This window comes from Chrysemys picta, chromosome 1 (genome assembly GCF_011386835.1).
Source record: "Chrysemys picta bellii isolate R12L10 chromosome 1, ASM1138683v2, whole genome shotgun sequence".
In the NCBI taxonomy this organism is placed as follows: domain Eukaryota; kingdom Metazoa; phylum Chordata; order Testudines; family Emydidae; genus Chrysemys; species Chrysemys picta.
In genome coordinates, this window is record NC_088791.1 from 62,868,126 (window position 1) to 62,895,900 (window position 27,775).

The 27,775-nt window shown below is 41.4% G+C and overlaps 1 protein-coding gene across 17 annotated transcripts in view; it reads left to right on the forward strand.

Moving 5' to 3' along the window:
- Positions 1-27,775, forward strand: part of TBK1 (TANK binding kinase 1) — a 57,637-nt gene that overhangs the window by 1,334 nt on the left and 28,528 nt on the right. For 6 of the 17 annotated variants that reach the window (XM_005303191.5, XM_065558180.1, XM_005303188.5 and 3 more), the window contains exons 2-7: positions 14,266-14,385; positions 16,386-16,526; positions 17,585-17,714; positions 18,645-18,826; positions 20,136-20,296; positions 21,612-21,722. In XM_005303191.5, coding sequence (XP_005303248.1) covers positions 14,299-14,385; positions 16,386-16,526; positions 17,585-17,714; positions 18,645-18,826; positions 20,136-20,296; positions 21,612-21,722 — 812 coding nt within the window. In that variant the 5' untranslated portion in view covers positions 14,266-14,298. Of the gene's footprint in view, positions 1-4,132; positions 4,215-7,457; positions 7,720-14,265; positions 14,386-16,385; positions 16,527-17,584; positions 17,715-18,644; positions 18,827-20,135; positions 20,297-21,611; positions 21,723-27,775 lie in introns of those variants that run through there. The other 11 variants (XM_065558222.1, XM_065558238.1, XM_065558231.1 and 8 more) reach the window with 7 other exon arrangements.

Sequence of the window (27,775 nt, forward strand, 5' to 3'; positions counted from 1 at the left end):
TTCCCTGTAAGTGATATACATGGTGGGTAAGGCATTGAGTTGGTGCCTGGATGGGACTCCAAAAACATTATCCTGATTTGTTCATGGATGTATATAAGCTTTAATGACCTCATCTCAAAACGGAACCGCGGTGCATTCAATTATTTCAGGGATTCTCAAACTGGGGGTTGGGACCCCTCAGGGGGTTGCGAGGGATGTGGGATTATGAGCTGTTAGCCTCCACCCAAAATCCTACTGTGCCTCCAGCATTTATAATGTTAAATATATAAAAATGTGTTTTTAATTTATAAGGGGTGTTGCACCCAGAGGTGAAAGGGGTCACCAGTACAAAAGTTTGAGAACCACTGAATTATTTTATGTTTTTAAATCTTGTAATCTCTTCAGCTAGGTCCCTATGGGAAATGGGGGCAGAGGGAGAAGGAGATGGGAAATACTATCTTTTGTGGAATACAAGCTTTCAAACTTTCATTTAAGAAAAAATTCCAGCTGTTGGAATAATTGCAGCTTTTGGATGTTGTGAAGGCCGAGACTATAACAGGATTCAAAAAAGAATTAGATAAGTTCATAGAGGAGAATAAAAGCAGGCAGTTAGAGACAAAAAGATATCCTACTGAGGAAAATAGAAAAGAATAAACTTTAGCAAGTCAGGTTCTACGATTCTAAGTACTGTAGTGCAATCTCTTTATCATGAAAGTGCAGCTTACAAATGTTTTTTTTGTTACATAACTGCACTCAAAAATAAAACAATGTAAAACTTTAGAGCCTATAAGTCCACTCAGTCCTACTTCTTGCTCAGCCAATCGCTAAGAGAAACAAGTTTGTTTACATTTATGGACGATAATGCTGCCTGCTTCTTGTTTACAATGTCACCTAAAGTGAGAACAGGTGTTTGCATGGCACTGTTGTAGCCACCATCACAAGAGATTTACATGCCAGATGCGCTAATGATTCATATGTCCCTTGATGCTTCAACCAACATTCCAGAGGACATGCGTCCATGCTGATGACAGGTTCTGTTCAATAATGATCCAAAGCAGTGCAGACTGACACAGGTTCATTTTCATTATCTGAGTCCGATGTCATCAGCAGAAGATTGATTTTCTTTTTTGGTGGTTTGGGTACTGTAGTTTCTGCATCAGAGTGTTGTTCTTTTAAGACTTCTGAAAGCATGCTCCACACCTCATCCCTCTCAGATTTTGGAAGGCACTTCAGATTCTTAAACCTTGGGTCGAGTGCTGGAGCTATCTTTAGAAATCTCACATTGGTCTCTTCTTCACATTTTGTCAAATTTGCAGTGAAAGTGTTCTTAAAATGAACTGTATGTGCTGGGTCATCATCCGAGACTACTATAACATGAAATATATGGCAGAATGTGGGTAAAACAGAGCAGGAGACGTACAATTCTCCCCCAAGGAGTTCAGTCACAAATGTAATTAATGCATTTTTTTTTAAACAAGCGTCATCAGCATGGAAGCATGTTCTCTGGAACGATGGCCGAAGCATGAAGAGGCATATGAATCTTTAGTGCACCTGGCACATAAATATCTTGTGATGCCACCTACAACAGTGAATTGAAAAATACTGTTTCTTTTGTTTAATCGTGCAACAGCTCTAGTTGAAACTATTGTAAATAACAGAATTATTAGACACACAGATGTATATGTTTCAGAGTAGCAGCCGTGTTAGTCTGTATCCGCAAAAAGAACAGGAGTACTTGTGGCACCTTAGAGACTAACAAATTTATTAGAGCATAAGCTTTCGTGGGCAGTATTTGTTAGTCTCTAAGGTGCCACAAGTACTCCTGTTCTTTTTACAGATGGATATGATGTGTTGGGGAAAACTCCATGTGGCTTTTCACCAATCTGGGGGAGGGAAGGCTGTTCAAGAATCATGTAGACAAGGGTGATCCAGTATATACAGTGTACTTGAACTTTCAGAAAGTCTTTGATAAGGTCCCTCACCAAAGGCCCTTGAGCAAAGTAAGCAGTCCTGGGATAAGAGGGAAGGTCCTCTCATGGATCAGTAACTGATTAAAAGACAGGAAATAAAGGGTAGAAATAAATGGTCAGTTTTCACAGTGGAGAGAGGTAAAAAGTTCGGTCCCCCAAGGATCTGTATTGGGATCAGTCCTGTTCAACATGTTCATAAATGGTTTTGAAAAAGGGGTAGACAGTGAGGTGGCAAAGTTAGCAGACAATGCAAAATTACTCAAGATAGTTAAGTCTAAAGCCGACTGGGAAGAGTTACAAAGGTATCGGAAAACTGGGTGACTGGATAACAAAATGACAGATGAAATTCAGTGTTGATAAGTGCAAAATAATGCACGTTGGAAAATATAATTCCAACTATACCTACAAAAATGAAGGGGTCAAAATTAGCTGTTACCACTCAAGACAGAGATCTTGGAGTCATTGTGAATAGTTCTCTGAATATATCTGCTCAGTCAGCCAAAAAAACCCAACCCTAACAATGTTAGAATCTATTAGGAAAGGGATAGATAAGGAGATAGTAAATATCATAATGCCCTATATAAATCAATGGTATATCCATGCCCTGAATATGGGTGCGGTTCTGGTTGCCCCATCTCAAAAAGATATATTAGAGTTGAAAAAAGTACAGAGAAGAGCAACAAAAGTGATTAGGGGGATGGAACAGCTTCCATATGAGAAGAGATTAAAAGGACTGGGAATTTTCAGCTTAGAAAAGAGACAATGAAGGGGCGATATGATAGAAGTCTACAAAATCATGAATGGTGTGGAGAAAGTGCATAAGGAAGTGTTATTTACCCCTTCACACAACACAAGAACCAGGTGTCACCTAATGAAATTAATAGACAGCAGGTTTAAAAATAAACAGAAGGAAGTACTTCTTCGCACTTCTTCACACAATGAGCTTGTTGCCAGGGGATGTTATGAAAGCCAAAACTATAACTGGGTTAAAAAAAGAATTAGATAAGTTCATGGAGGATAGGTCCATCAGTGGGTATTAGCCAAGATGGCCAGGGATGCAACCCCATGCTTTAGGTGTCCCCTAACCCTTTGACTGCCAGAAGATGGGACTGAACAACAGTGGATGGATCACTTGATGAATTGCCCTGTTCTGTTCATTCCCTCTGAAGTGAACAGGATACTGGGCTAGATGGACAATTGGTCTGACCCCGTCTGACCCTTATGTTCTTAAGATCTTGGGGGCATAGTTAATGTCTTAAATGTTTGTACAACTAGCACATTGTAGGTTTTGGGCATCTTCATAATACAAATAATGATATTTGTCTGGGAGGAGGCCCAAAAAGCAGAAGCAGAGAGAAGGACAGCAGACTAGAAGCCAGGAGTTTCAGAGAAAAAGAATGCTCCTCCTTTCTAGGGGGTAAAGGCTTTTGAATTTACTAGAAACAACAATGGATGAGTTCCCAAGAAGAGTACCTTAGTAGGAATCCCAGCAGCTTTGGTGTGGGGATGGTCAGACTTTGCCTTCGCCTCTAGGCATTGTCCCTAGACAGAGGGACCTCTCAGCTTTAAGTCTTCCGGCTATTAGAGCAGTGGTCTCCAAACTTTTTTGATCGCGCACCCATATCAGTAAAAAAATTTTGAGCACGCACCCCCTGCTGCGCCGGCTCTACCATTTTTGCTGAAGCAAAAAAAAAAAAAAAAAAAAGCACTCCTCCTGCCGTGCACCCCCAAGGATCCTCTTGCACACCCCACTTTGGAGACCACACCGTATTAGAGGTCTGGTAAATTTTTCAAGTCCTAGGTATTATGCATGCAAAGCAAAACTGGGTCAATTCCTACTTCTGACTAACATACAAGAAAAGAGCACTAAACTTCTCATCTCAACCAAAGCAGTCCATGCTCTGCCCACTAGAAGATCAAAAATTAAATCAAAATAATCCACAATCCATTCGTACTATATACAATCCTTTCCTGGATTCACCAAACACTAACCTGCTGACAAATAGAGCAAACCTCCCCACCAAAAACTGAAAAATGGTCAGGATACTAAACCAAAACCTAAAATACCAATATATGAGTCATTGGGAAGAACAAATTAAACTGCTAGACTGCTTTAGGTCTCTATACAGAACTACTTCCTCATCAGTGAACATAAGCTAGAAGTGAAAATGAAACCAAGTTTTTAGAGCTAGTTCAGAAAGGCGCAGTCGTGCAAGGAGGACAAAGGACAGGTTGAGACAGAGACATTCTACTCTAATGTCCAAGGTACAAAGATGTGTGAGAAATTATTCTTAGCAATTTGAAAAAATAAGTTTTAATGAAAAATCCGCTCCCTCGCTCTGGGGAAAAAGGAGAGAGATTACAGAAGAGGCATTGTGTATCTTTTCTGGCATTTTTAGTATGTTTCCTTTTTTCTTTCTCAGTTTTTGCCTTACCTTATATACTTTTCTTGTCCCGCTATGTTGTGTACTATGTGTTCTGTATTGTCCACTTCTCCCCAAAGTTTTAAATGCACTCTCTCTTTCTGGGTGCCTCCATTTTAGTAACATCAGTCAGTATCATCCTAGTTGTAAATATTTAAGGTAGAGAAAAGAGTGAGTGGATTTGGGAAGAAGAGGAGGAGGTGGTGGTGGTAAAGAGAGAGACAAAAAAGAGGTAGTAATAGATGCTGCATACACATAAAAAGATACATTCTGAACTATTATAACAAAAAAGGAGGAGTGAAGCCAGAATGGGAAAGGAAGCAAAACAAAAGGAAGGAAAAGATGTAGGAAGTTATATTTTTAGAAGTTAACTAGAAAGTTGATTGAAGATTGTTAAAAGCAGGTCAGAATACAGTCACTGCCCCTATGAAATTTTAAAGGAATAAAACAGTATCATCCTATTATTCCTTTAAATTGAGGTTTGTGATGTTGGGGGAATGGTTATTTTTTACCTTGACTAGGGTGAAACCAGAGTAAGTTGCAATGGTGTATTGTATTAGTTAGGAAGGACTATATGGGCCGCAAAAACAAAGGTGTTAATATGACCCTATAACTGTCCAACGTGAAACTGTTTTAAATAAGGTTCAGGGTTTGGAATGCAAAGATCTGAGCCCTCTTAATACGATGGCAAACTCATTATTAAACATTTTTAAACCCTTTATTAAAGATACAGGGGGAAAACAGAAAGTTAGACCATTTGAAATGTAAAGTATTAAGTAAGGCTTTCATTTTAAAAACATCCCTTATTCCCTTCAGCTGTGAAGAGTCTTTAGAACAGAGGTGGCCAGCCTGAGTGCCAAAGAGCCACAGTAATCGGCAGCCCCCCCCCCATCAGCTCCCAGCACCTCCCACCCACCATTAGCCCTGCTGATCAGCACCCCCCCTCCCTTCCTGAACCTCCCGAAACAGCTGATCCGGGTGTGCAGGAGGCTGTGAGGTGGGGAGGAGCGAAGGCATGGTAGGCTCAGGGGAGGGGCAGGAAGGGGTTGAGTAGGGGTAGGGCCTGTGGCAGAACCTGTGGCAGAGCCAGGGGTTGAGCAGTGAGCACCCCCTTGGCACATTGGAAAGTTGGCGCCTTTAGCTCCAGCCCCAGAGTCGGTGCCTATACAAGGAGCCGCATATTAACTTCTGAAGAGCTGCATGTGGCTCCAGAGCCACAGGTTGACCACCCCTGCTTTAGAAGATTACAAAAATAGAAAAAGAAAACCCTTGTGTGCAGTCTTTTAGATGGTACTGAATATAGTAATTACTGTTATTTTTGAGAAAAGTTAGCTGAGATGGGCTGGAGCTGGTATTGTTGCTGTTATTAACATCTATCCATAGGAAAACAACCTTCCCCTTCTCTTGTCTTTTAGCCAGCCAGCATTCACCAGAGATAGCTTTTCCTCCTGAAGTCTCTTTTTGAAGACCCCAGAAAGGGAATGATGGGCAGAATAGCTCAGTGTTTCTCAACCAGGGGTATTTTTTTTTTTTTTTTGAGGGGTATGCAGAGGTCTTCCAGGGAGTACATCAACTCACCTAGGTATTTGGCTAGTTTTACAACAGGCTACATAAAAAGCACTAGCAAAGTCAGTAGAAACTAAAATTTCATAGAGGCAGTGACTTGCTTATACTGCTCTATATACTATAAACTGAAATGTAAGTACAATATTTATATTCCAATTGATTTATTTTATAATTATATGGTAAAATGAGAAAGTAAGCAGTTTTTCAGTGATAGTGTGCTGTGACACTTTTGTATTTTTATGTCTGATTTTGTAAGCAAATACTTTGTGAGGTGAAATTTCGGATATGCAAGATATCAGCCTCCTGAAAGGGGTACAGCCTGGAAAGGCTGAGTGCCACTGGAATAGCTCATCCCCTCCACCCCCCCAATTAGGCCTAATTTCCAACAAAACAGTTTTGGTCTGTTTATTTCCAGTCCAGCACTTCTCTTGTTTACCAGGCATGACCTTAACATAGTCCTTGAATAATATCAGTAGGCCTTTTTGTTTAGGTTAATACAGTCTTACTCCCTTTTGCACCTTCTCGCATCAACATTTGTTATAGGTTAGAGACATTTTATAAACTTTCTCTAACTTTTTACAGTTGAACTCACAATTAGTGTAAATTTGTAGGCCCAATCATCACAAGTGCAAGCTTTTGTTTGCACCAAGGCGCCACGTGTACATTAAGCATTTCCACTGGTGTAGCTATATCAGTGTGGTTACATCAGTACAAATATCCTAGGCTTAGATCTGATTCCTATTTTCACTGTTTGAGATTTTTGTCAATATTTTGTACCATATTGTAAATGGTTTTCCTGTCTGCTAGATTTTTGTCATCCATTACATGAAGTCCTAGATCTGATAGCATGCTAGTTTGTTTTGTAGGGTGCTATGGCTCATGCAATTCTTTTCTACTGGTCTTGGCATACATTACTTTTAAAAATGAGAGTGGAGGAGGACAAGGGACCTCTTACGTAAAAATGTCACATTTGTATCTTTTGGGCTGTGAGATGATCACTTTCTAGTCAGCCGTTAAATTGTTTAGTTTTTAAATAAAATTGGTAAAGACCAAATTCTTTGTGTACTTACAGTCTATGTGCACTTTTCTGCTGAACAAAAAAGATTCAGTAGATTTGACTCTTGGCAAGAGGTAGTCAAGATGGCATCATGCAAAGCAGCAGTCCCATCTTCACTATATCCATGCCACCTGGCACATCGCAGGTGGTGGGTCTTATTATCTGGAAGACATTTTTAGTCCAATGTTTTTTTTCAAGCTTTTTCGTAGCATGGACCTTTTTTTAATACAGAAACTGCCCCAGATTGCCTCAGGGACCTGTCTCATGCCATTCAGGTCTGCATAACATCTCTTTGGCATCTACAGCAGTTACCAATATGGGAAAATTATGTTTGACTAGTATTTTAGGTACTTTTAGTAGAGCTGGTTGAGAATTTTTGAAGTTTTGATGAAAATATGTCACAGAAGATTTCCACTGTTTTTTGACCAGCTGTTATTTTGAGTTGTCTTTAATGCCTTTTAGCAGCTTGAGAAAGGAGGCGGACCCACCAGCACCATGTGACCAGTCAGCTTGCCACCCGATTTGTGTACTGTAACCCATGTGTTAAGAATAAGTAATGATGGAAATAGATAAAATACAGTAGATTGGAGCTGCTTCATAACTTTGGATCTATTTTGCAAGAATTCCAAGTCTCTACCTGGTGACTCCGCCTTTCACACATTACAAGGTGATTGGACTTGGGACTGGCTTATAAGAAACACTTTACACATATATTCTCATTAAGGTACTGTACATTACTAATATTAGAAGTTATTACAAGTAGAAACTTGTTCAGCCAAAACCATTTGAAAATTCCTGTTTTAATGCGGTGTTCCCCTGAGTACTATTAAAAAGTCAGGCCCCTGCCTGTGCTAAGCACCGTAATGTGACTGATTAACTTGATATGCAGCACAACTTCCGCCACTCTGTTCATTTTCCTGTGGTAAAATCTCTTCTGTGTTGTGACAGACTTTCTTTGCTGTTGTGTAAACCAATGATTTTTTCAAACAGAGTTGAACAACTTAGATGATAAATATGTTTCCCTTAGATCTCTCTAAGAACAGGAAGTTCTTTTATATCTTCTTCCTGCTATCACAGGGGTGTGGGGGCTTGATAGTGCTTTTCATAAGAAGAGTAAGGAGGCTTTTCTTGGGGGCTGGCAGGGAAGGGGGATGCGGGGGGGGGAAATCCTGATACAATGAATGACCAAACTGAACTAATTCAGGTTATCCTTAACTCTGAAGTGTTCATAGTTTTGTGTTCCATAATTTATGGTAACTTACTGTTTTCTTTAGGCATTGGCAGTGCACACAGTATGTGAGATATTACACTTTTTGGAGACGCTCTAAAAGCTGGTTGTATTGGACTTCTGCTGAAACAATGAGTATTATAATATTGATTGTGTATGAAAAATTAGAGATTTGCTTTAATTAAAATAGATACGTTGTGGGCCTTTTTTAAATTTGGAAAACTTAGAATCTCTTATTAAAATCAGGAATTAACTCATAACATGATTGAGTTATATTATTAATAATTGGGGGAAACTATCCAGGGAAATGCTGCTTATCTGGCACACCTGTTGTCAGAAGCAGTTTAGAACCCATTTGAGGGCTAGGAATGGGACTCTGGTTGCTGACAATTTTCCTTTATACCACACTAGTATAAGAGAGTTGAGGCAGTTATCATCTGTATCTTTTCAAGGACAGCATATACGGTGTCTTTTATTTATGTTACTTAGGCCCTTATTCTGTAGGATACTTTATTCAGGTGCCAGGGTCTGCCTGTGCAAAACATGGGCATTCTGATCTATATAGGTCTTTATACTGTCTGTCTCCTCACTGTAGTATCTGAGCGCCTTCCAGTAGTGCATGTTGTCTGTTCTCTCATCCTCTCCTCAGGTGGAGGAGCATGTGCAGTGGAGTGTCTTGTTTAGGTAGGGAGTTTGGATTGGTTTGTTTTTTATACATATATCTGTTGCTATGTGTTTTTATTAGAGAAGGTGAGGTGAAAAGTGTGCTTTGCACTTTAGGTGGAAAGTGGGTAGGGTGACCAGACATCCCGATATTGAGCAGTTTGTCCCGCGTCCCGACCGAAGTACGGTCGGGACACCATTTGTCCCGATATTTTGTTTCGGGCGCTTTGTGCGCCCCTCTCCCCCCTTGTTACTTAGGTGGCGGTGACCGGCAGGGGGAGTAGGGGGAGTGCCTTTTCAATTGTTACACTCACCCAGCACGTCCAGGTCTTTGTCAGCGGGTCCCGCAGTCGCTGACAGTATTCGACGGCATTTCAGTGGTGGGTACTTCCTTCTTTGGTGGCAAGGTTTATTATCTGCCGCCGAAGACCGTCAGCGACTGAAGGACCCTCCGCCGAAGTGCCACCGAAGACTTGGACAGGTGACTGTAACAATTGAAAAGCCGCTCCCCCTGCGGCGGTCCCGATATTTTGGAATTCTCATCTGGTCACCCTAAAAGTGGCAGGGTTTGTGGTGGTCCTTAGTTCCTGGGGGAGGAGGGAAAGGGGGGCCATTCCACAGTCTCAAACTGTCCCCAAGAAAGTTCCGTCTCCCACACAAGTGAGCTTTACTGTGGTTGTAGAGTTCCATTGTGCCAGAAGAGTGAAGCTGTTGACCCAGTCTTTGTTTCGGAGCTTTAGATGGTCTTTTGGGCATCCTGGGCCCAGGTCATGGACCACTTGGGAGAAAAAATTGAGACCTTGTACTTGATTTAAAGTTCTATCGGAAGCCAGTGTAGAGAGCAAAGGACAGATCTGATGTGCTCACAGTAGCCTGTGTTGCTGAGAAAAGAGACTGCAGCATTTTCTACTAATTGGAGTTTCCAGAGTGCTGAAGGTTCCATGCCCACCTATACTGCATTGCTGTACTCCAGCCAAGTGATGATGAAGGCATGAATAACTGAGGCCAGGTCTTTGTCCACCAGGATAGGATGGAGTCTCATAGCCAGCTGGAGATGGTAGCTATCACTACTTGTGGCCGTTGCTATGTGAGAGCTCAGTGAGGAATCCAAGAGTACTCCTAAACTATGGATTGAGTTGACCAGTTTTGCAAATCGTTATTTTTATTAGATTTTAAAGGAATCTTTCAGCTTGACATTTTAATTAAAGCAAATGCGTTTAAAAGTAGTTTCAGGGATTACATCTGCTCCTGCACCCCTTGCTGCCTTTTGTGAGCTCACAATCGCAGGATAATTCCCAGACTATAGCTGGGAAACAATTTAATTGACTACCCAAAATGATCTAAAATTAAGAAAGCAAAAAAACTTGAAAATTGGAGAAAAATCACTAGTTTCTTTCAGTTGTAATAGTTATTACTTCTAACATGTAGTTGAAAATATTAGAGTTTACATTGGTTCTTTAATTATCTGACTCATGTGAAACTAGCTTCTTGGAACCTACCCGTCTGGAGCATCCATACTTACACTGAGGTAGGACCATATCTTTCAGTACTCCTGTCATATTTCCTGGGGTTACCCAGAGTTGTGAGGCACTTCGCTACTACCTGCCCATGCCCTTACCAGGAGAAAGCCTTGTCTGAGCCTGACAGGGGTCAGAACCCCACTCTACCAGCCACAGGCAACACAAGCACTCCTCCCTCAGCCTAGTCAGGCTCCGCTCTTCCTCTGCAGGTTAGCGTTAGACACACTTTAGCCCTCAAGCCCTTTGAGGGTCCCCCTGAAGTGTCCAGCCCCATGTCCACTGGATGCTCACAGAATTCACAAATCCACTGCTCCCAAAAGAACAGTACCCCCAGCTCACCAGTTACACCTCAGAGCATAGCTCTGCTTGATACACAGCTCTTATATGTTTATAGTGAAAACAAGTAAAAATGTATTTAATAAAATGTAGAAGTTTGAGGAGAGCCAATAAAAGTATTGAAAACAAATGGATAAATATAAAATAAAAACATAACACATGATCTAGAATCTAGACTTACTTAATTAGTTTCTGTCATATCATATAGAGCAAAAGCTTATCCAAAATCCTTCCAGCATTTGTGACAGGGTCTGCTCACCACTAATAGTCCTCCTCCTGGCCATCCTGGGGATTGGCTCTGCCAGACATTGCACCCTTCTATAGCAGTGTCTTCACCCATCCTGTCTCGCCCTGTGGCCCCTCTTGCTCCAGGAATCGCAGCCTCCTCTTTGGGATTCAGCCTCCGCCTGGGTCACCGTACATATTCCCCTACTGGGGGTGATGTAACAAAGTCTTTCCTGGACAAACCATCCCAGGTAGTCTGCTGGGGGCACCAGCTAAAGGGAAGAACATGTGATCTCCCCATGTGACATCCCCACATGACTCCACCCCGCCCCCAGCCCAGGTCTCCCACGCTCTCCCCATCCCCTCCCCACCCCACATTACCAGGGGGAGCTCTGTTCTCCCATTGTGCCAGCTCTGAGCATATCAGGGGGGCAGGGCAGGGCTCCGGCTCACTTGGCCGCTGTCCCCAGAAGCTGAGCCTGGGTGGGAGGCAGCCTGCTGCTGCCATAGCCAGTCTCTGTCCCAGTCAGCCGCTATGCTGCACTGGGCGGGCAGCATCCTAGGCAGTGGGGCTGGAAGAAGCTCTGTTCCCTCCTCTTCTCTTCTGGCCCCACCCCTCCTCTCCCTCCAGGGCCAGCTGCTGGGGGGGTGGGGGGAGGGAGAGAGAGGGGGCACTTGACCCTTCATGCCCCTCCAACAAGTCGTCTCTGCGGCCAGGCCTGTCCTCTACTTTGGATTCCAGCTCAGGGGCCCTCCCGTCAGCAGCCAAGGCCTGCACTGTCCTACCTTGCTGCTTACCCCTGGGCCTTCTCCTACCTTCCTGGCTTCCCTGTTCTCTGGGTTCACCAGCCTCCCTCATCTCCAGGAATAACTGTGACCTAACCTTTAGCCCCTAACACACCTCCCTCCTCCCAGGGAGTGACTGCAGCCCCCTTCTGCTATCTGCGCCCTGGCTTTAAGGAAGTCTTGCCTGTTTCTGTCCAGCTGAGCCTGGTCCCAATCAATCCTCTACTCCCTGGCTGCTCCTCCGGGTGCAACCGATGGAGTTAGTTGGACCACCTGGTCATATAACCCCTTCCAGTCTTGTGTGGGGTAGACACCCCATCACAGCATATTACAGCCAGTCTTGGCTGTGATCTTCCTTTCATGAGAAAAGTCATGCTATCCTCTTGCCTCCACAGTGGAAGGATATTATCTCTTTCCTTGCAATACCAGATCTATCCCCTCCTGCTGTGTGGTCCTTTCTATCTGCTTTCACAATCTGTTATTTATTTTGCAACTCTGATTAGTTGGTGGCTCCATATGCAAATAGACTTCCATTGTGAGACATACAATGCACAATATATATCTGACCAGACAGGGAAAGGTAAGAGACTCCTAATCCCATGCCTGAACAGAATCTGTCCACAGACGGTCACATCCTGGTCACTTGCCTTTTACTTTAAGAACATAATTTTTAGTGTAGGTCTAAGTTCCCTGTAAGCTGCGCAGCAGCCTATTTAGCGCCACACAGGTGTTCAGGGAACCCACCTGGCCAGGACCTGCCAGGGAATGGGCGCCCCAACCTAGCGCGGCCCCATACCTGCTGTGGCCGGTGGCGGTGCGCCTCAGCCCCAGACCTGCCACAGCCTGGGGAGGGGCGTCCTGAACCCAGGCTCGGTCCGGACCTGCTGTGGCCAGGGGAAGGGCGCCTCTCCCCCCAGCCCAGGTGCTGCTGCGGGGAGAGAGAGCTGAGGGGGAGTCCTCTCTCCCCGCCATAGCCCCGGAGCAACCTTCTGCACCCCAAACTCCTCATCCCCTGAGCTCACACCCAAACCCTCTGCCTCAGCCCTGAGCCCCTCATCCCCAGCCTCACCCCAGAGCCCGCACACCCAGCTGGAGCCCTCACTCCCCCCTGAATGCCAAACCCCTGTCCCAGCCCTGATCCCCTTCCAGCAGTCTGAACCCCTCAGCCCCAGCTGAAGCCCCCTCCTGCACCCCAAATCCCTCATCCCCAGCCCCACTCCAGAGCCTGCACCCCCAGCCGGAGCCCTCACACCCTTGCACCCCAACCCTCTGCCCCAGCCCTGAGCCCCCTCCCACACTCCGAACCCCTCGACCCCACCCCCACCACATGAATTTTGTTATGTGCACCAATATGAAGGTGATGTGTGAAACATCACCTCGATATTGGTGCACATAACAAAATTCATTCTGCACATGTGTGGGAAAAATTAGAGGGAACACTAGTGTAGATACATAATTTCTTAAATATTATCCATACATACATTTCCATGTAAGCTACTGGCTCTTGGTGAAGACCTTACATGCCACTCTTTTGTTAATTATTATGCATGTACCTGACCAAAGGATCCCTATTAAACCTCGTGCATCCCCTCTGTGTCAGTTAGCATCAAAAGGACCCTGGGTCACAAACTCCTTATTTCAGAGATCACAAAAACAATGAGTAGTCCAGTACTCCATGCATCTGAAGAAGTGGGCTTTTTACCCATGAAAGCTTATGCTCAAATAAATTTGTTAGTCTTTAAGGTGCCACCGGACTCCTCATTGTTTTTGTGGATACAGACTAACACGGCTACTTCAGATATTTGATATCACATAAACCTGCCATTATCTCACTTCCATTGTGCAGTTTCTCAGATATGCTGAACCATGGAACTTATAGAAATGTTGCTTCTCTTAAAGGAAAGTATCAGAGGGGTAGCCGTGTTAGTCTGAATCTGTAAAAAGCAACAGAGGGTCCTGTGGCACCTTTAAGACTAACAGAAGTATTGGGAGCATAAGCTTTCGTGGATAAGAACCTCGAAGAAGTGAGGTTCTTACCCACGAAAACTTATGCTCCCAATACTTCTGTTAGTCTTAAAGGTGCCACAGGACCCTCTGTTGCTCTTAAAGGAAAGACACAATTCCCACATTATTTGAAACCTTTTGTATTATTTTCCTCTATCTTTTATGGTCTCTTTGTGCCACATTTAGAAGCTGACAAAAGAATGGTTATTCAGACCTTTATTTGATTTTTAGTTGTTTCTTTCAATTGGAGGAAGGGAAAAAGAAGACTTCAAACTCTGTGACAGATTTTATATCTGAAATGTTAATTTTCATTTCTGGTAACATTTAGCTTGCCTTCGTTTCCGTTCTTCCTGCCTCCCCATCTCTCTAATTGGTGGATTTTTAAGTCCTCTGTTAATTCTTTAAATCTCTGGATAGTGTTTCTCTGTTTCATTAAGAATGTATTGATTTTCCTTTTAATTTTTGTGTGTGCAATATACTCAGTAACATTTATGTTTTTATTTTTAAGCTTGAAAAGAGAATCGACTAATCGAGAGAAAACATGCAGAGCACTTCCAATTATCTATGGCTTTTATCTGACGTTCTAGGACAAGGAGCCACTGCAAATGTTTTTCGTGGACGACATAAGGTTTGTGTGGAATAAACAAACTGGTTACCATATAGTAAATTTTTTTTTCAAGAACAGGGTTCCTTGTATTAATTCTTAAATAGTCTTCTTGTCGTGTTTCCTTTGTTAATGCATGGAAGTCGTTTTTCTTTCATTAATTAAAAGAAAAACTAGCTAGTCGGTGAATACTGCCTATATACTAAATCCACAGGCTGGATTCAGTAAGAAAACAATCATTAAATCTGGCACCTGTAATGTGAAAGCCCTTGAAATCTGTTCATCAGCCTTTTATGGAAAAGTTTTGATTTTTTTTTAATTGGATATGTTTGTGTAAGAAAACAACACAACTTTTATGATATTTTATCTTAATGTCCCTAATAATCAGGAAAAGTATGTGTAAGATACATGTTTTTAAATATCTTTATCGTTATTAATAACACAATTAGTATTAATACTGAAATCGTTTGTAAAATGTACCATTCTTTTCACTGTGCTTGCTCGATGCCTTTTGCATTTTATCTAGTTTGGACAGTGAAATTAAGCAGTCATTTTCTGGTTCTTATGCACAAGTACACAATGCTGTTTCTGGTTCTTGTGCACAAGTACAGTGCTGTTGAGTTTCCAACAATGCAGGGAAATGTTTAAATAAACAAGTAGAAAAGACTCTTTTGGGGCCTAAATTACTAAACGTATATGTCCCTTTTAAATTGGAAATAAATCTCTCTCTCTTTCTTTTTAAAGAAACTGTTATTTCTGAACTCCTTTGGGGGTGGTGGTAATCTTCATTCCAGACAAATATTCTGTTTGGACTCTCTTTACCTAAACTTATTTTCTAATATCTGAATTTATTATTATTTAATATTATGATAGTGCACTAAGGCCCTAGTCAGGTTCAGGTAACCGTTGTGCTAAGTGCTATACAAATACAAAGTAAGACATGATCCCTGTCTCACTGTTTTTGTTTCCAGGGGTAAATTGGTTTTTAACATTGTCCAGAGTGCTTAATTATGTCTTAATTTCTTTAATTGTCATACTAACATATATAAAAACTGTGAGAAAAATAACCCAACTGCTAATACCTTCTCTTGACTATAAATTATTAACAATTGTTTTATAATTTTAAAGGAAAACTGAAAGGATTTTTATCTACCAAGGTGTTTTTTGGGGGGCTTTTGTTTTCCCCTGAAATAGCTCAGGATATCACAAACTGTAAAAGCATATGGAGCTGCACTGCTGTTTGAGATGTAATGGCTATCCAGTGGTGTAGGAAAAAATGCTAAATCCCAGGATTCAGGTCAGCAGATAAATAAAGCCCCAATCCTGTAAACACTTTTACATGATTAGCCCCACTGAATCCGTGTGAATAACTTTTCCCAAGATTGGGGCATAAAGCAGGAACTAATTTTTAAGTGTGTTGTTCTGAACTGTATTAATTGTAGTTTTTAAACCTCTACATACTTGGCTATGGGTTTGGGGCCTTACACAAATTTTCTAGAAGAAGATTTTCAATTAGTCTTTGTACAGATACTAAAATCTAAAGTTACCCCTCAGATTTCGCCATCTTCCAGCTTTGTGAAAAATTATCCCCTAATTGGTGTTTATTACCTGAATGTAGATGGGAGTTGAGGCTGTTCTTTGTCATGAGATTATGTATTTTGTCTCTCTCAAATTGTCTTAAGTTTGCAATTCTTTGTGTGTCCTGGCATTGTCTGTTAACAACCCTCAAGTGTTTGTAAAGAAGTAGCTTATCTTGAGCCATTTTTCCTTCCTGCTTGTTTTTCCTTACAGTCCCCTATTAAACTAAACCAATATATTCATATAGTAAACATTCCAATAACCAGATGAACATACAATATTAATAAATTATTGCAGAAAAGCTGCAATTATATCATATTGTATATAAGTTTGAAAAGTGTTCTGGGATCCTTCAGGAAGACTGATACTATATACATGTTAATTATTAAGGCTTTTTTGTACTTGACTTCGATTTTTTTTAAATAATTTGAATATTTTTCTGATAGAAAACTGGGGATTTATATGCCGTCAAAGTATTTAACAACATAAGCTTCCTTCGTCCTGTGGATGTTCAGATGAGAGAATTTGAAGTATTAAAGAAACTGAATCACAAGAACATTGTCAAATTGTTTGCTATTGAAGAAGAGGTAATTAGCTGATGTGGTTTGTAGTAATGCCATCCATGATCCCTGCATATGTATTTCATGTAAACTCAGCTGTATGGGATAAGGTTGTATTTTTATTAAGAAGTATATAGGAGCCTTTTCCTACTGGCTTCTCTCCTTTTGTTGAGAATCTCACCTGACCTGGAGCCACAGATTGAAAGATAGCAGAGGCTGAGTGGTGATACTGCTACTGAAATACATAACTGACTCCTAACAACCTAGCACATCAGTACACTTGCCTTGCTGTCTTTAGCATACAATCAGGTTCAGTGCAACAGGCACTGAATCTGATCCACTGCATCCACATGTGCATATTATGCAAATACTGTCCTAATTTATAAAATCTGAAATTGAAATTATTTAAGATAATAGATTTTAATTACACTATTGTACATTTTTATATTAATATGGAATGCATACTACTGTCTGATTTGCTCTTGCTTGATAATTTTGCAGCTTATTCACAAACTCTCACTTTTTAAAAATATAAATAAGATTTCAGGTGTTCCACAAGATTGTCAGAAGATAGGCATCTTGCTGTATAAAGTTCACATAATGATAGAGCAGATGTAGAATTGCATCCAGGGATGAATTAAAGTAGCACTTCTCAAAGTGAGGCTGGCTAGGGGTTCACAGGAAAATTGCTAAAATGCAGAGGTCGGTAAAGACTTTGGGGAGGGGGAGTAATCGAAGGAGAGAAGTAAAAGTTCTGCTCCAGGCTTTTCTCCCAATGTAGTTCCTCATTTTTCATTTGCTATACTACCTGCTACTCTGAGAGGACCATTTTAAAGGTGAAGAAGGGCTAGCACCCATAATCTTGTGGCCTCCCTAGTTTCTTCCACACTCAAGATAAATTTTAAAATGGAACCAGTTTTTCTTTTTTCTTTTCTTTTTTTTAAAAGCCATCAGAGTGAGACTTGTATATAAAATAGCATCAGGTTACAAAGCTTTGGAAATAGGAGACTATGACTTGATGTAATCTCTGGCATTATTAACAGTCTTCATATCATTGCCAAATCTTAATATTTTTTATTTTTCAGACAACCACTAGACACAAAGTACTTGTTATGGAATTTTGTCCATGTGGGAGCTTATACACTGTTTTAGAAGAGCCATCTAATGCCTATGGGTTGCCAGAGTCTGAGTTCTTAATTGTGCTGAGAGACGTGGGTATGTGGGATTTAATTTTTTTAACTGTAATTTGCCCTGTTGCTCAGCTGTTATTTGGTTTAGTTTGGAATTGGAGTGTTAAAATTCTTAGTTTGACAATATAGATGAAATCATATGATTATAGTACACCTCTACCCTGATATAATGCGACCCGATATAACACGAATTCGGATATAACATGGTAAAGCAGCGCTCTGGGGGGGAGGGAGGGCGGGGCTGCGCATTCTGGCGGATCAAAGCAAGTTCGATATAACGCGGTTTCACCTATAATGCGGTAAGATTTTTTGGCTCCCGAGGACAGTGTTATATCGGGGTAGAGGTGTATTACTTTTAATCTATGTCAACAAATGTAGTTGCATTATAAAACTATTTATGATTTTTTTCTAAAAATTAGATTTTTTTAAACGCAAAGATTTTTTTTGTCACACACTGGACTGCCTTCTTGACAGATCATCACAGAATAGATTGTGTGGAGTAATCAAGTCCAACAGTATCTGCCCCCTATTGCTGTAGGAAATCTGGCAATTAAAATACGTCCACTTTATCTGCTCAGTGTTCCAAAGGATGATGGCGAAACCCATCATCATCTCTTGTTTCCTACATTATAGACATTTCTTTGGGAAGAGAATAAGATCACTAAGGATTATAAACTCTTACCTAAAATAATGGACGAAAATAGGTTTCAGGAAAGGCATTTTTGAGAGCAAGACATACCATTATTTGCTGTTTGAAGAAGAAAAGTCAAAGATGATTAGAATAGAGACAATAGGATATTCTAATCCTAGTAGCAGCAGTGGTTCTTGCCCTTCTCCTTTGCACACACTGAAAAACAGTAGTCTATGAAAGTATATATGCTTTTTTGGTATTTTAACATGTGTCCTGTCCGTGTTGATCCGTATGTACTAAATGCTGTACAACTCTGTATTTAAGTGGCTGGGATGAATCATCTCAGAGAAAATGGAATAGTGCACCGTGACATCAAACCAGGGAATATAATGCGTGTTATAGGTGAAGATGGTCAGTCTGTTTACAAACTGACAGATTTTGGAGCTGCTAGAGAGTTGGAAGATGACGAACAGTTTGTTTCTCTCTATGGCACAGAAGAATATTTGGTAAGCCATTTAATTCATGACTGATGGACTTGTTGAAGCATGGGATATTGCTTAGGCTAGGTCTACACTAGGGGGAAGGGTTGACCTAAGATATGCAACTTCAGCTACGCGAATAGCGTAGCTGAAATCGGCGTATCCAATGTCGATGGCCGTGAGGACGGCGTATCCAATGTCGATGGCCGTGAGGACGGCGGTGAGTCGACCGCTGCCACTCCCCCGTCAACTCTGCTTCCACCTCTCGCCGCAGTGGACTTCCGGAGTTGACGGCAGAGCAATCGGGGATCGATTTTATCGCGTCTACAGACGCGATAAATCGATCCCTGATTGATCACTACCCACCAATCCGGCGAGTAGTGTAGACATGCCCTTAGTGAACTGAATAGCTGAGAGACATAAATTTGGAACTAATTTACCAATGGCACATCTAGTCCAGTAGTTACTGTTATAACATCAATCCTACCTTTTGCATCTTTTGTCATGCCAGGCCTCTGCTGATCTGGGGAACAAGTGCATTGAGGTCATTTCCTGACCCAGATTCTCCATGTTTCATTGTGTGATATAAAGAATTGCAGCATAGGTTTATTAGAGCTTCCTTGCCTCTCCCTCTCTGGATATTTTTAAGTGTTCTCGTGAACTGTTTGGATGATGCTGGGGTATTGCTCAGATCCACTTTCCTGATATTTGTATTGACCAGGCAGTGTGCAAGGGCACTGTAACTTGGAATTTCCAGTGTAGTGTTTTAAAGTCAGAGTATTTTAATTCCAAAAGAGACAGGTAAGGGAGCCATTATAGCTAAAATACTTATATTAAATTTGAAAGTAAGTATATTTTTGTGGCAAAACAGAAAACAGTTGTCCCCTCTGCTTCTGTTTACATGCCCCTCACATGCCAGTGTGCTAATACATGTTCTCAATGCTCTTTCTCTGTGTTCTTCTTAATGCATTTTCTGAAATAGTAGTTTTTGTAGTGTTTCTTTTCCTCTCCTTTTGTGTGGCTTTTCTCTCCTAATCTGTAATTTCATCTGAATTTTCTTGGCTAAATTCTCTTTACTAGATTTGGAACTTTATTGTAACAAGGGTGGCTATAAACGGCTACTGGCTCTGGCTGAACAATTTTGCAGTATGTTCTTGAAGTGCCTGTAGTTTGAAAAGCTTATGCAAATTCTACAGCAGATGCTAACTTCCCGTTTTGATGAAAGAAATGCTTAGAAAGCTGGTGTGTCCTGCTGTGGTTGCTTGCTTGAGTTTTGGTGCTTTATAATTGTTTACAAAGCAAGTAGTTCTAAGTTTCCCCCTTTTCCCCCCTTAAGCATCCTGATATGTATGAGCGAGCAGTGTTGAGGAAGGAGCATCAGAAGAAGTATGGAGCAACAGTTGATCTGTGGAGCATAGGAGTGACATTTTACCATGCAGCAACAGGGAGTTTACCATTCCGACCTTTTGAAGGGCCTCGCAGGAACAAGGAAGTGATGTGGGTAATTTAGAAGGAGAGTTCTGTCTGTTTATAAATGAATTCAACCAATAAAAATATCTATATCCAGTGTTCTGTGCACATGCACACAGCAAACAGTGTAAAAATAATGCAAACGGTGGGCAGATTTCATATTTAGCAAGGCTAGTGCCATGGGAAGATTTCATATTTAACAAGACTAGTACCTCGTGCAGCACATTAGACCTAATGATGCAGCAGAGCCTCCAGAAAATTGTGACACTACCTTTTGATGCCTCTTGCCTTCTTTGCTGCACTCGTGGTCCAGTACAATCTGGAAATCTACCTTGTGTAATTTTCTTATGTTACATTCAATTAATTTTGAAGTGTCTAAGATCTTACATTTTCAGTGCATCAGACTTCTATTTTAACAAGTAACTGCCATTTAGGTGTTGTCAAATGACAGCCAGAAATTTGGCCAATTGGGTGGAGGACAATTGGGAGTTCTGGCATTGAAGAAAGTATGGGAGCTGTTTTTGGTATCCAGGAGGCAGTAAAGTCTTTTGCTGCTGAGGAGGAAATGCATCTTGTCATTCCCTCTCCCTTTACAGACAGGGATTTGGGATAAAATTGGAGTTAGAGGCTTAATATTTTTAAATGAAAGTTTAGATGAAGCATGAAAGATGATGTCAGTTAGCTGTTTGAATCTTGCTTATCTCTACACCATGCGTGTGTAAAGTAACGTTTTTCCTAGAGCTAAATACAATTTAATACAGAGTTCTCTCCTTTCACACTTATTCCTAAATTTTCTGTTCAGAGTTAGGAAAAAATTGTGAATGCACAAAATTGTGCCACAATCTGTAGCTATTTTAATATTAATGTAATCTCTGCTGAACCCAAACTATATTCCTTTTCTCCCAAATGAACATTTTTGGTAATATTATGCTATACGTTTCCTGGAACCTTGCAAGTTCAAACCAGTAAATGCCTGTACTATACGGACATAAAAATCTGACTTTAACATTTTTATTTTTTCCAGTGAGTTCCTGGATCCCCTCCTTAATTTTTCTCAATCCTGAGTCAGCCAAAGGGGCTTCTTCAGTTCAGCATAAGGTGTTTCTTTTCATTAAACATTAAGTGTATTATTTCAGCACCCTCTGCCAGTCTGGAGATGAGCCCTGAACATTGTACTCCTACTGAGCAGCAGATTGGCCTAAATTATTGTACTAGCTTTAGAATTTTTAATTTACATTACAAGGTCCCATTAGAGGATCCATTTACTAGACTTGTATTTGAAGAGATAGTAATTCAGGATTGCATATTTAGTTTGCATATTTATTTTTGTAATATCTCATAGGTATAAAATAATCACTGGAAAGCCTTCTGGTGCCATATCTGGAGTACAGAAAGCAGAAAATGGACCAATTGAGTGGAGTCGAGATATGCCTATTTCCTGTAGTCTTTCTAAGTAAGCTTATTTGAATTTTTTACCAAATACTTCAGTGCTACCTGAGTAAAGTTTTTCTCCTTATTTTCTCAGTATAAGATGTTTGGGACTCTGGCTGTCTCTGACTTTTTTCTTTGAATTTTTACAGCAGCCCTATATTATGTTCTTTTATGGGCTACAAAATGCCTCTCTTTCCATTCCATCCAAGTGCTTCTGTAACAGGAGGGCCAAATTTTTCAAATCAGATCAGGGACACCTGCCCCTCCTTTCACCAGCTTGCAAGTATGGGGAATGTGTTACTCTGGAGGATTTTGCAGCTGGTAAGTGGATTTCACCACTTGAATGCTCATTTACCCAAGAGCACTCAAGTGGTGAAAAAGAGTAATATGGCCAAGAACCAGCCTGTGCAGGGAGGGGGAGAATATGCTATTGCACAGGTAGGCATTAGCTCCATTACCAGAAGAGAGGATAATTATTACTGTGGATATACTGTAGTTTGTCTAAACCTTAAGTTTGACCTCCATCCTCCTGCCTGAGTGTCCTAAAGTGTCGAGGAGCTAGAAATTATACACATGAATTTAATGGGAAAAAAGTCACTAGAAAGTGGCTTAAACTCTTCCCCTTCCTCCAGAACAGAGTCATCTTTGTAGACCTGATACCTTCCACTTAAATATCCAGTTCTTGATCCCCATAGAGCCTTATGAAAATGTTCCTCCTTGTTGGTATTCCTGTATGTAACATAGGATCTAACATTACAGAATATTATTTGATCATTGGAACCATACCAGGCTAATTTAGGCACAAAAGGACAATTTCCCCTCATATATGTTGCAGTCAAACATTAAAGGAAAAATGAAGGTGTTTAAATTAGAATAATCCAGTTCTCAGTATTTTGGTAACTAATGCCTCATTTCAACAGATGCATAAATTGAAGCATTGGAATTGTTCAGTTGACTTCAATATGATAAATGAGAGAATTAAAATAAGTAAATGAGCCAAAAATACATAAGTCAATGGAATTGCTCACATTCTTAAAGTTACACACAAACCTAAAGGCCTTGATTCAGCAAGGTATAATTACTAGGGCTGTCAAGCAATTAAAAAATTAATCACGATTAATCATTTGATTAATCGCATTGTTATTAATAGAATCCCATTTATTTCAATATTTTTGGATGTTTTCTACATTTTCAAATATATTGATTTCAATTATAACACAGAATATACAGGAGTGTACAGGACTCACTTTCTATTTATTTTTTATTACAAGTATTTGCACTGTAAAAAACAAACGAAACAGTATTTTTCAGTTCACTTAATACAAGTACTATAGTGCAATCTCTTTATCATGAAAGTTGAACTTACAAGTTTAGAATTAGGTACAAAAAAAACTGCATTCAAAAATAAAAATTTAAAACTTTTGAGCCTACTCAGTCCTATTGTTCAGCCAATTGCTCAGACAAACAAGTTTGTTTACATTTGCAGGAGATAATGCTGCCCACTTCTTGTTTACAATGTCACCTGAAAGTGAGGACAGGCGTTCTCATGGCACTGTTGTAGCCAGTGTCGCAAGATATTTACGTGCCAGATGTGCTAAAGATTCATATGTCACTTCATGCTTCAACCACCATTCTAGGAGACATGCGTCCATGCTGATGAGAGGTTCTGCTTGATAACAATCCAAAGCAGTGCGGACTGACACATGTTCATTTTAATTATCTGAGATGGATGCCACCAGCAGAGGGTTGATTTTCCTTTTTGGTGGTTCGGGTTCTGTAGTTTCCGCATCAGAGTGTTGCTCTTTCGAGACTTCTGAAAGCATGCTCCACGTCTCGTCCCTCTCAGATTTTGGAAGGCACTTCAGATTCTTAAACATTGGGTTGAGTGCTGTAGCTATCTGTAGAAATCCCACATTGGTACCTTCTTTGTGTTTTGTCAGATCTGCAGTAAAAGTGTTCTTAAAATGAACAACGTGCTGGGTCATCATCCGAGACTGCTATAACATGAAATATACAGTATAATGCGGGTAAAACAGAGCAGGGGACATACTATTCTCCCCCAAGAAGTTCAGTCACAAATTTAATTAACACGTTATCTTTTTAATGAGTGTCATCAGCATGGAAGCATGTCCTCTGGAATGGTGGCCGAAGCATGAAGGGGCATACGAATGTTTAGCATATCTGGCACATAAATACCTTGCAACGCTGGCTACAGAAGTGCCATGCAAATGCCTGTTCTCACTTTTAGGTGACATTGTAAATAAGAAGAGGGCAGCATTATCTCCTGTAAATATAAACAAACTTGTTTGTCTTAGTGATTGGCTGAACAAGAAGTAGGACTACATGGATTTGTAGGCTCTGAAGTTTTACATTGTTTTGTTTTTGAGTGCAGTTATGTAACCAAAAAAAAATCTACATTTGTAAGTTGCACTTTCACAACAGAGATTGCCCTACAGTACTTGTATGAGGTGAATTGAAAAATATTATTTCTTTTATCATTTTTACAGTGCAAATATTTGTAATAAAAATAATATACACTTGGATTTCAATTACAACACAGAATACAACACATAGGAAAATGTAGAAAAACATCCAAAATATTTAATAAATTTCAATAGGTATTCTATTGTTTAACAGTGCAATTAAAACTGCGATGAATTGCGATTAATTTTTTTTAATCGCGTGAGTTAACTGCGATTAATCGACAATCCTGCTAATTACCTTTTTCAAAATTAGTCTCCCTTTTTATAAGGGAGAGAAAAGTTGTTCTAGAGGTTCATTGTAGGAAAAGTGGCTCTGTCTTAAATGGAGCTGAAATGGAATGGCGTTTGTAGACCTAATTTATATATTCACTTTAGTTATTAAAATTAATTCCTAACTGAGGAATATTGGAATGAGATAAGAATTTCAGAGAATTATCATGTAAATTGCATGAACATTTTCTTTGCCTCACTTTGTGTAGTGACCTTTCCAGTTGTATTATTGTCCGTAAACAAACAATATTTTCCATCGTGGCAGTTTTGATAGGAGTATAAATAGAAGTACACCTCTACCTCGATATAACACTGTCCTCTGGAGCCAAAAAATCTTACCGTGTTATATAGAACTTGCTTTGATCCACCGGAGTGCGCAGCCCCGCCCCCCCGGAGCACTGCTTTACCGTGTTATATCTGAATTCATGTTATATCGAGTCACATTATATTGGGGTAGAGGTGTAGAAAAATACTAAAGTGTGAACCAAGAACTAGCTGTAATATACAGAAACTGTGAGTCAATTAAAGGGACGCTATCAACTTGAAGTCTAATCAGTTTAAAAAAAAAATTTAAAAGTCGTTTCAGGTATTATGCCTGTGTCCTTCTGCCAATTTTTGAGGTTTTTACATTAATATTTTCTGATTTTTAAAATATTTGTATCTTCCATATTTTTGCATGGAAAAACATATGGGAATGTCACTGACTATACAGAAGAAGAAAAGAAAATGACTATATGCAGTGTTTTCCAATCACTAAAGTAAACAAATGGGGAGAAAAGAGTGTTTTCCATGTATACATTGTCGGAGAAAAACAGAGTTCTCACTATTTGTTTCTCACTCTGCTTCCACAACTTTAAATTATAGTGATATTACTTGTTACAGTAGAAGTTAAAAACAATTATAAAGTAAAAGTATGTTTTTTAAGTTGAAGGTGTCCCTCTCACATTCAGATGCAGTTTGAGACTACAGATTTCAAAGAGCTCCATATAACATTAACACAACCCTGATTTTAGCGTTTGAGTGAAGTCTCTGCCTCACAGTTAGTCATTTCATAGTTGGGGGCAATAATTTTTCCCATAAACTCTTGTGAAGAAAATAGAGCTGTCTCCATTAGAACAGGTTGGGAAAGCTGTACGTTATTTTTGAAAGTGGTGCAGAGAGACCATGTTTAGCCATCTATTAGAAAACTATTCAGCTATAGGTTTGTGGGGTGGGATTTTCAAAGTGATTTAAGAGCACAATTTCTGTAGACTTTAAATGGGATCTGTGCTACTAAGTCACTTAGGCTCTCTTGAAAATTGCAGGTTTGATTTGTGTACACATACCAGCATGTTGTTAATATTAATCTCTGCCATTAGCCTGTAATGAAGAACAGGTACAAATTCAAGATACACCTCTATCCCGATATAACTTGACCTAATATAACGCGGGTTCGCATAGAACGTGGTAAAGCTCTGACACACTGCTCTGAGCAGCATGTTAAGGGTGTGGGCCGGGCTGGGGCCGAGGGGCAGGATAAGGGGCAGAGGGTCTCAGGGGCGGTCAGGGGCTTCCCCCCCAGGGCCTGGGAGGCAGGAGCTGTGGGGGGGCACTTTTGGGGGTCCCACAGTCCCAGAGTGGCCCGGGGGATTAGTGGGGGGCCGGGAGCAGCCCGCTCCGCTTCCCTCGCCCCGGCCCCAGCCGTGTTGCTCAGGGGAGGGGGCTTGGGGGAAGGGATCCCCCCCGCACTCACTGGCAGCGGCGGAAGTGGAGCAGCCCAGCCCCAGGCTGCTCCACTCTGCCACCTCCCAGCTGCGGCGCTCCGCTTCCCGCCGCAGGTGAGTGCGGGACCTTTCCCCAACCCCAAACGACACGGCTGGGGCTGGGGCAAGGAAAGTGGAGCGGGCTGGGGCTGTGGCGCTTTGCTTCCCACCGCCAGTGAGTTCGGAGGGCGTCCTTTCCCCAACCTCCCCGCACTCACTTGCAGCGGGAAGCGGAGCGCCGCGGCCGGGAGGTGGCGGAGTGGAGTGGGTTGGGACCGCATGCTCCGCTTCCTGCCACCGGTGAGTGCGGAGGGCGTGCTTTCCCCAACCTCCCCGCACTCACCGGTGTCAGGAAGTGGAGCAGCTCGGCCCCAGCCCGCTCTACTCCACCAGCTCCCAGCCGCAGCACTCCGTTTCCCGCTGCAGGTGAATACGGGGGGGCGTCCTTTCCCCAACTTCCCCGCACTCACTGGCGGCAGGAAGCGGAGCACCGCAGCTGGGAGGTGGCGGAGTGGAGCGGGCTGGGGCCGTGTTGCTCTGCTTTCCGCTGCTGCCGGTGAGTGCCTGTCAGGGGCAGGGGGTGTGGATAGGGGTCGGAGCAGTCGGGGGACAGGGAGCAGGGGGGTTGGGTAGGGAGTGGGATCCTGGGGGTGATTAGGGACGAGGGTCTCTGGAGGGGGGCGGTCAGGGAACAAGGAACGGGGGGAGCAAAGCAAGTTCAATATAACGCGGTCTCACCTATAACACGGTTAGATTTTTTTGTCTCCCGAGGACCGCGTTATATCGGGGTAGAGGTGTACTTAAGATGGCTGCTGCCCCACTTTAAAGTAATCACTTGAAATTTCCATAGAATCATAGAGTTGTGGGACTGGAAGAGACCTCGAGAGGTCTTCTAGTCTAGTCCCCTGCACTCATTGCAGGGCTAAGTATTATCTAGACCGTCCCTGAGAGGTGTATGCCTAACCTGCTCTTAAACATCTCCAATGAGGGAGATTCTACCACCTCCCTAGGCAATTTATTTCAGTGTTTAACCACTCTGACAGTTAGGAAGTTTTTCCTAATGTCCAACCTAAACTGCCCTTGCTGCAATTTAAGCCCATTGCTTCTTGTCCGATCCTCAGAGTTGAAGAAAAACAATTTTTCTACCTCCTCCTTGTAATAATCTTTTATGTACTTGAAAACTGTTATGATGTTTCTCAGTCTTCTCTTCTCCAGACTAAGCGAACCTAATTTTTTTAATCTTCCCTCATAGGTCGTGTTTTCTAGACCTTTAATCATTTTTGTTGCTCTTCTCTGGACTTTCTCCAGTTTGTCCATATCTTTCCTGAAACGTTGCACCCAGAACTGGACACAATACTCCAGTTGAGGCCTAATCAGCGCGGACTAGAGCGGAAGAATCACTTTTCGTGTCTTGCTTACAATACTCCTGCTAATACATCCCAGAATGATGTTTGCTTTTTTTTGCAAAAGCGTTACACTGTTGACTCATATTTAGCTTGTGATCCACTAATACCCCCAGATCCCTTTCCACAGTACTCCTTCCTAGACAATCCTTTCCCAGTTTGGTATGTGTGCAACTG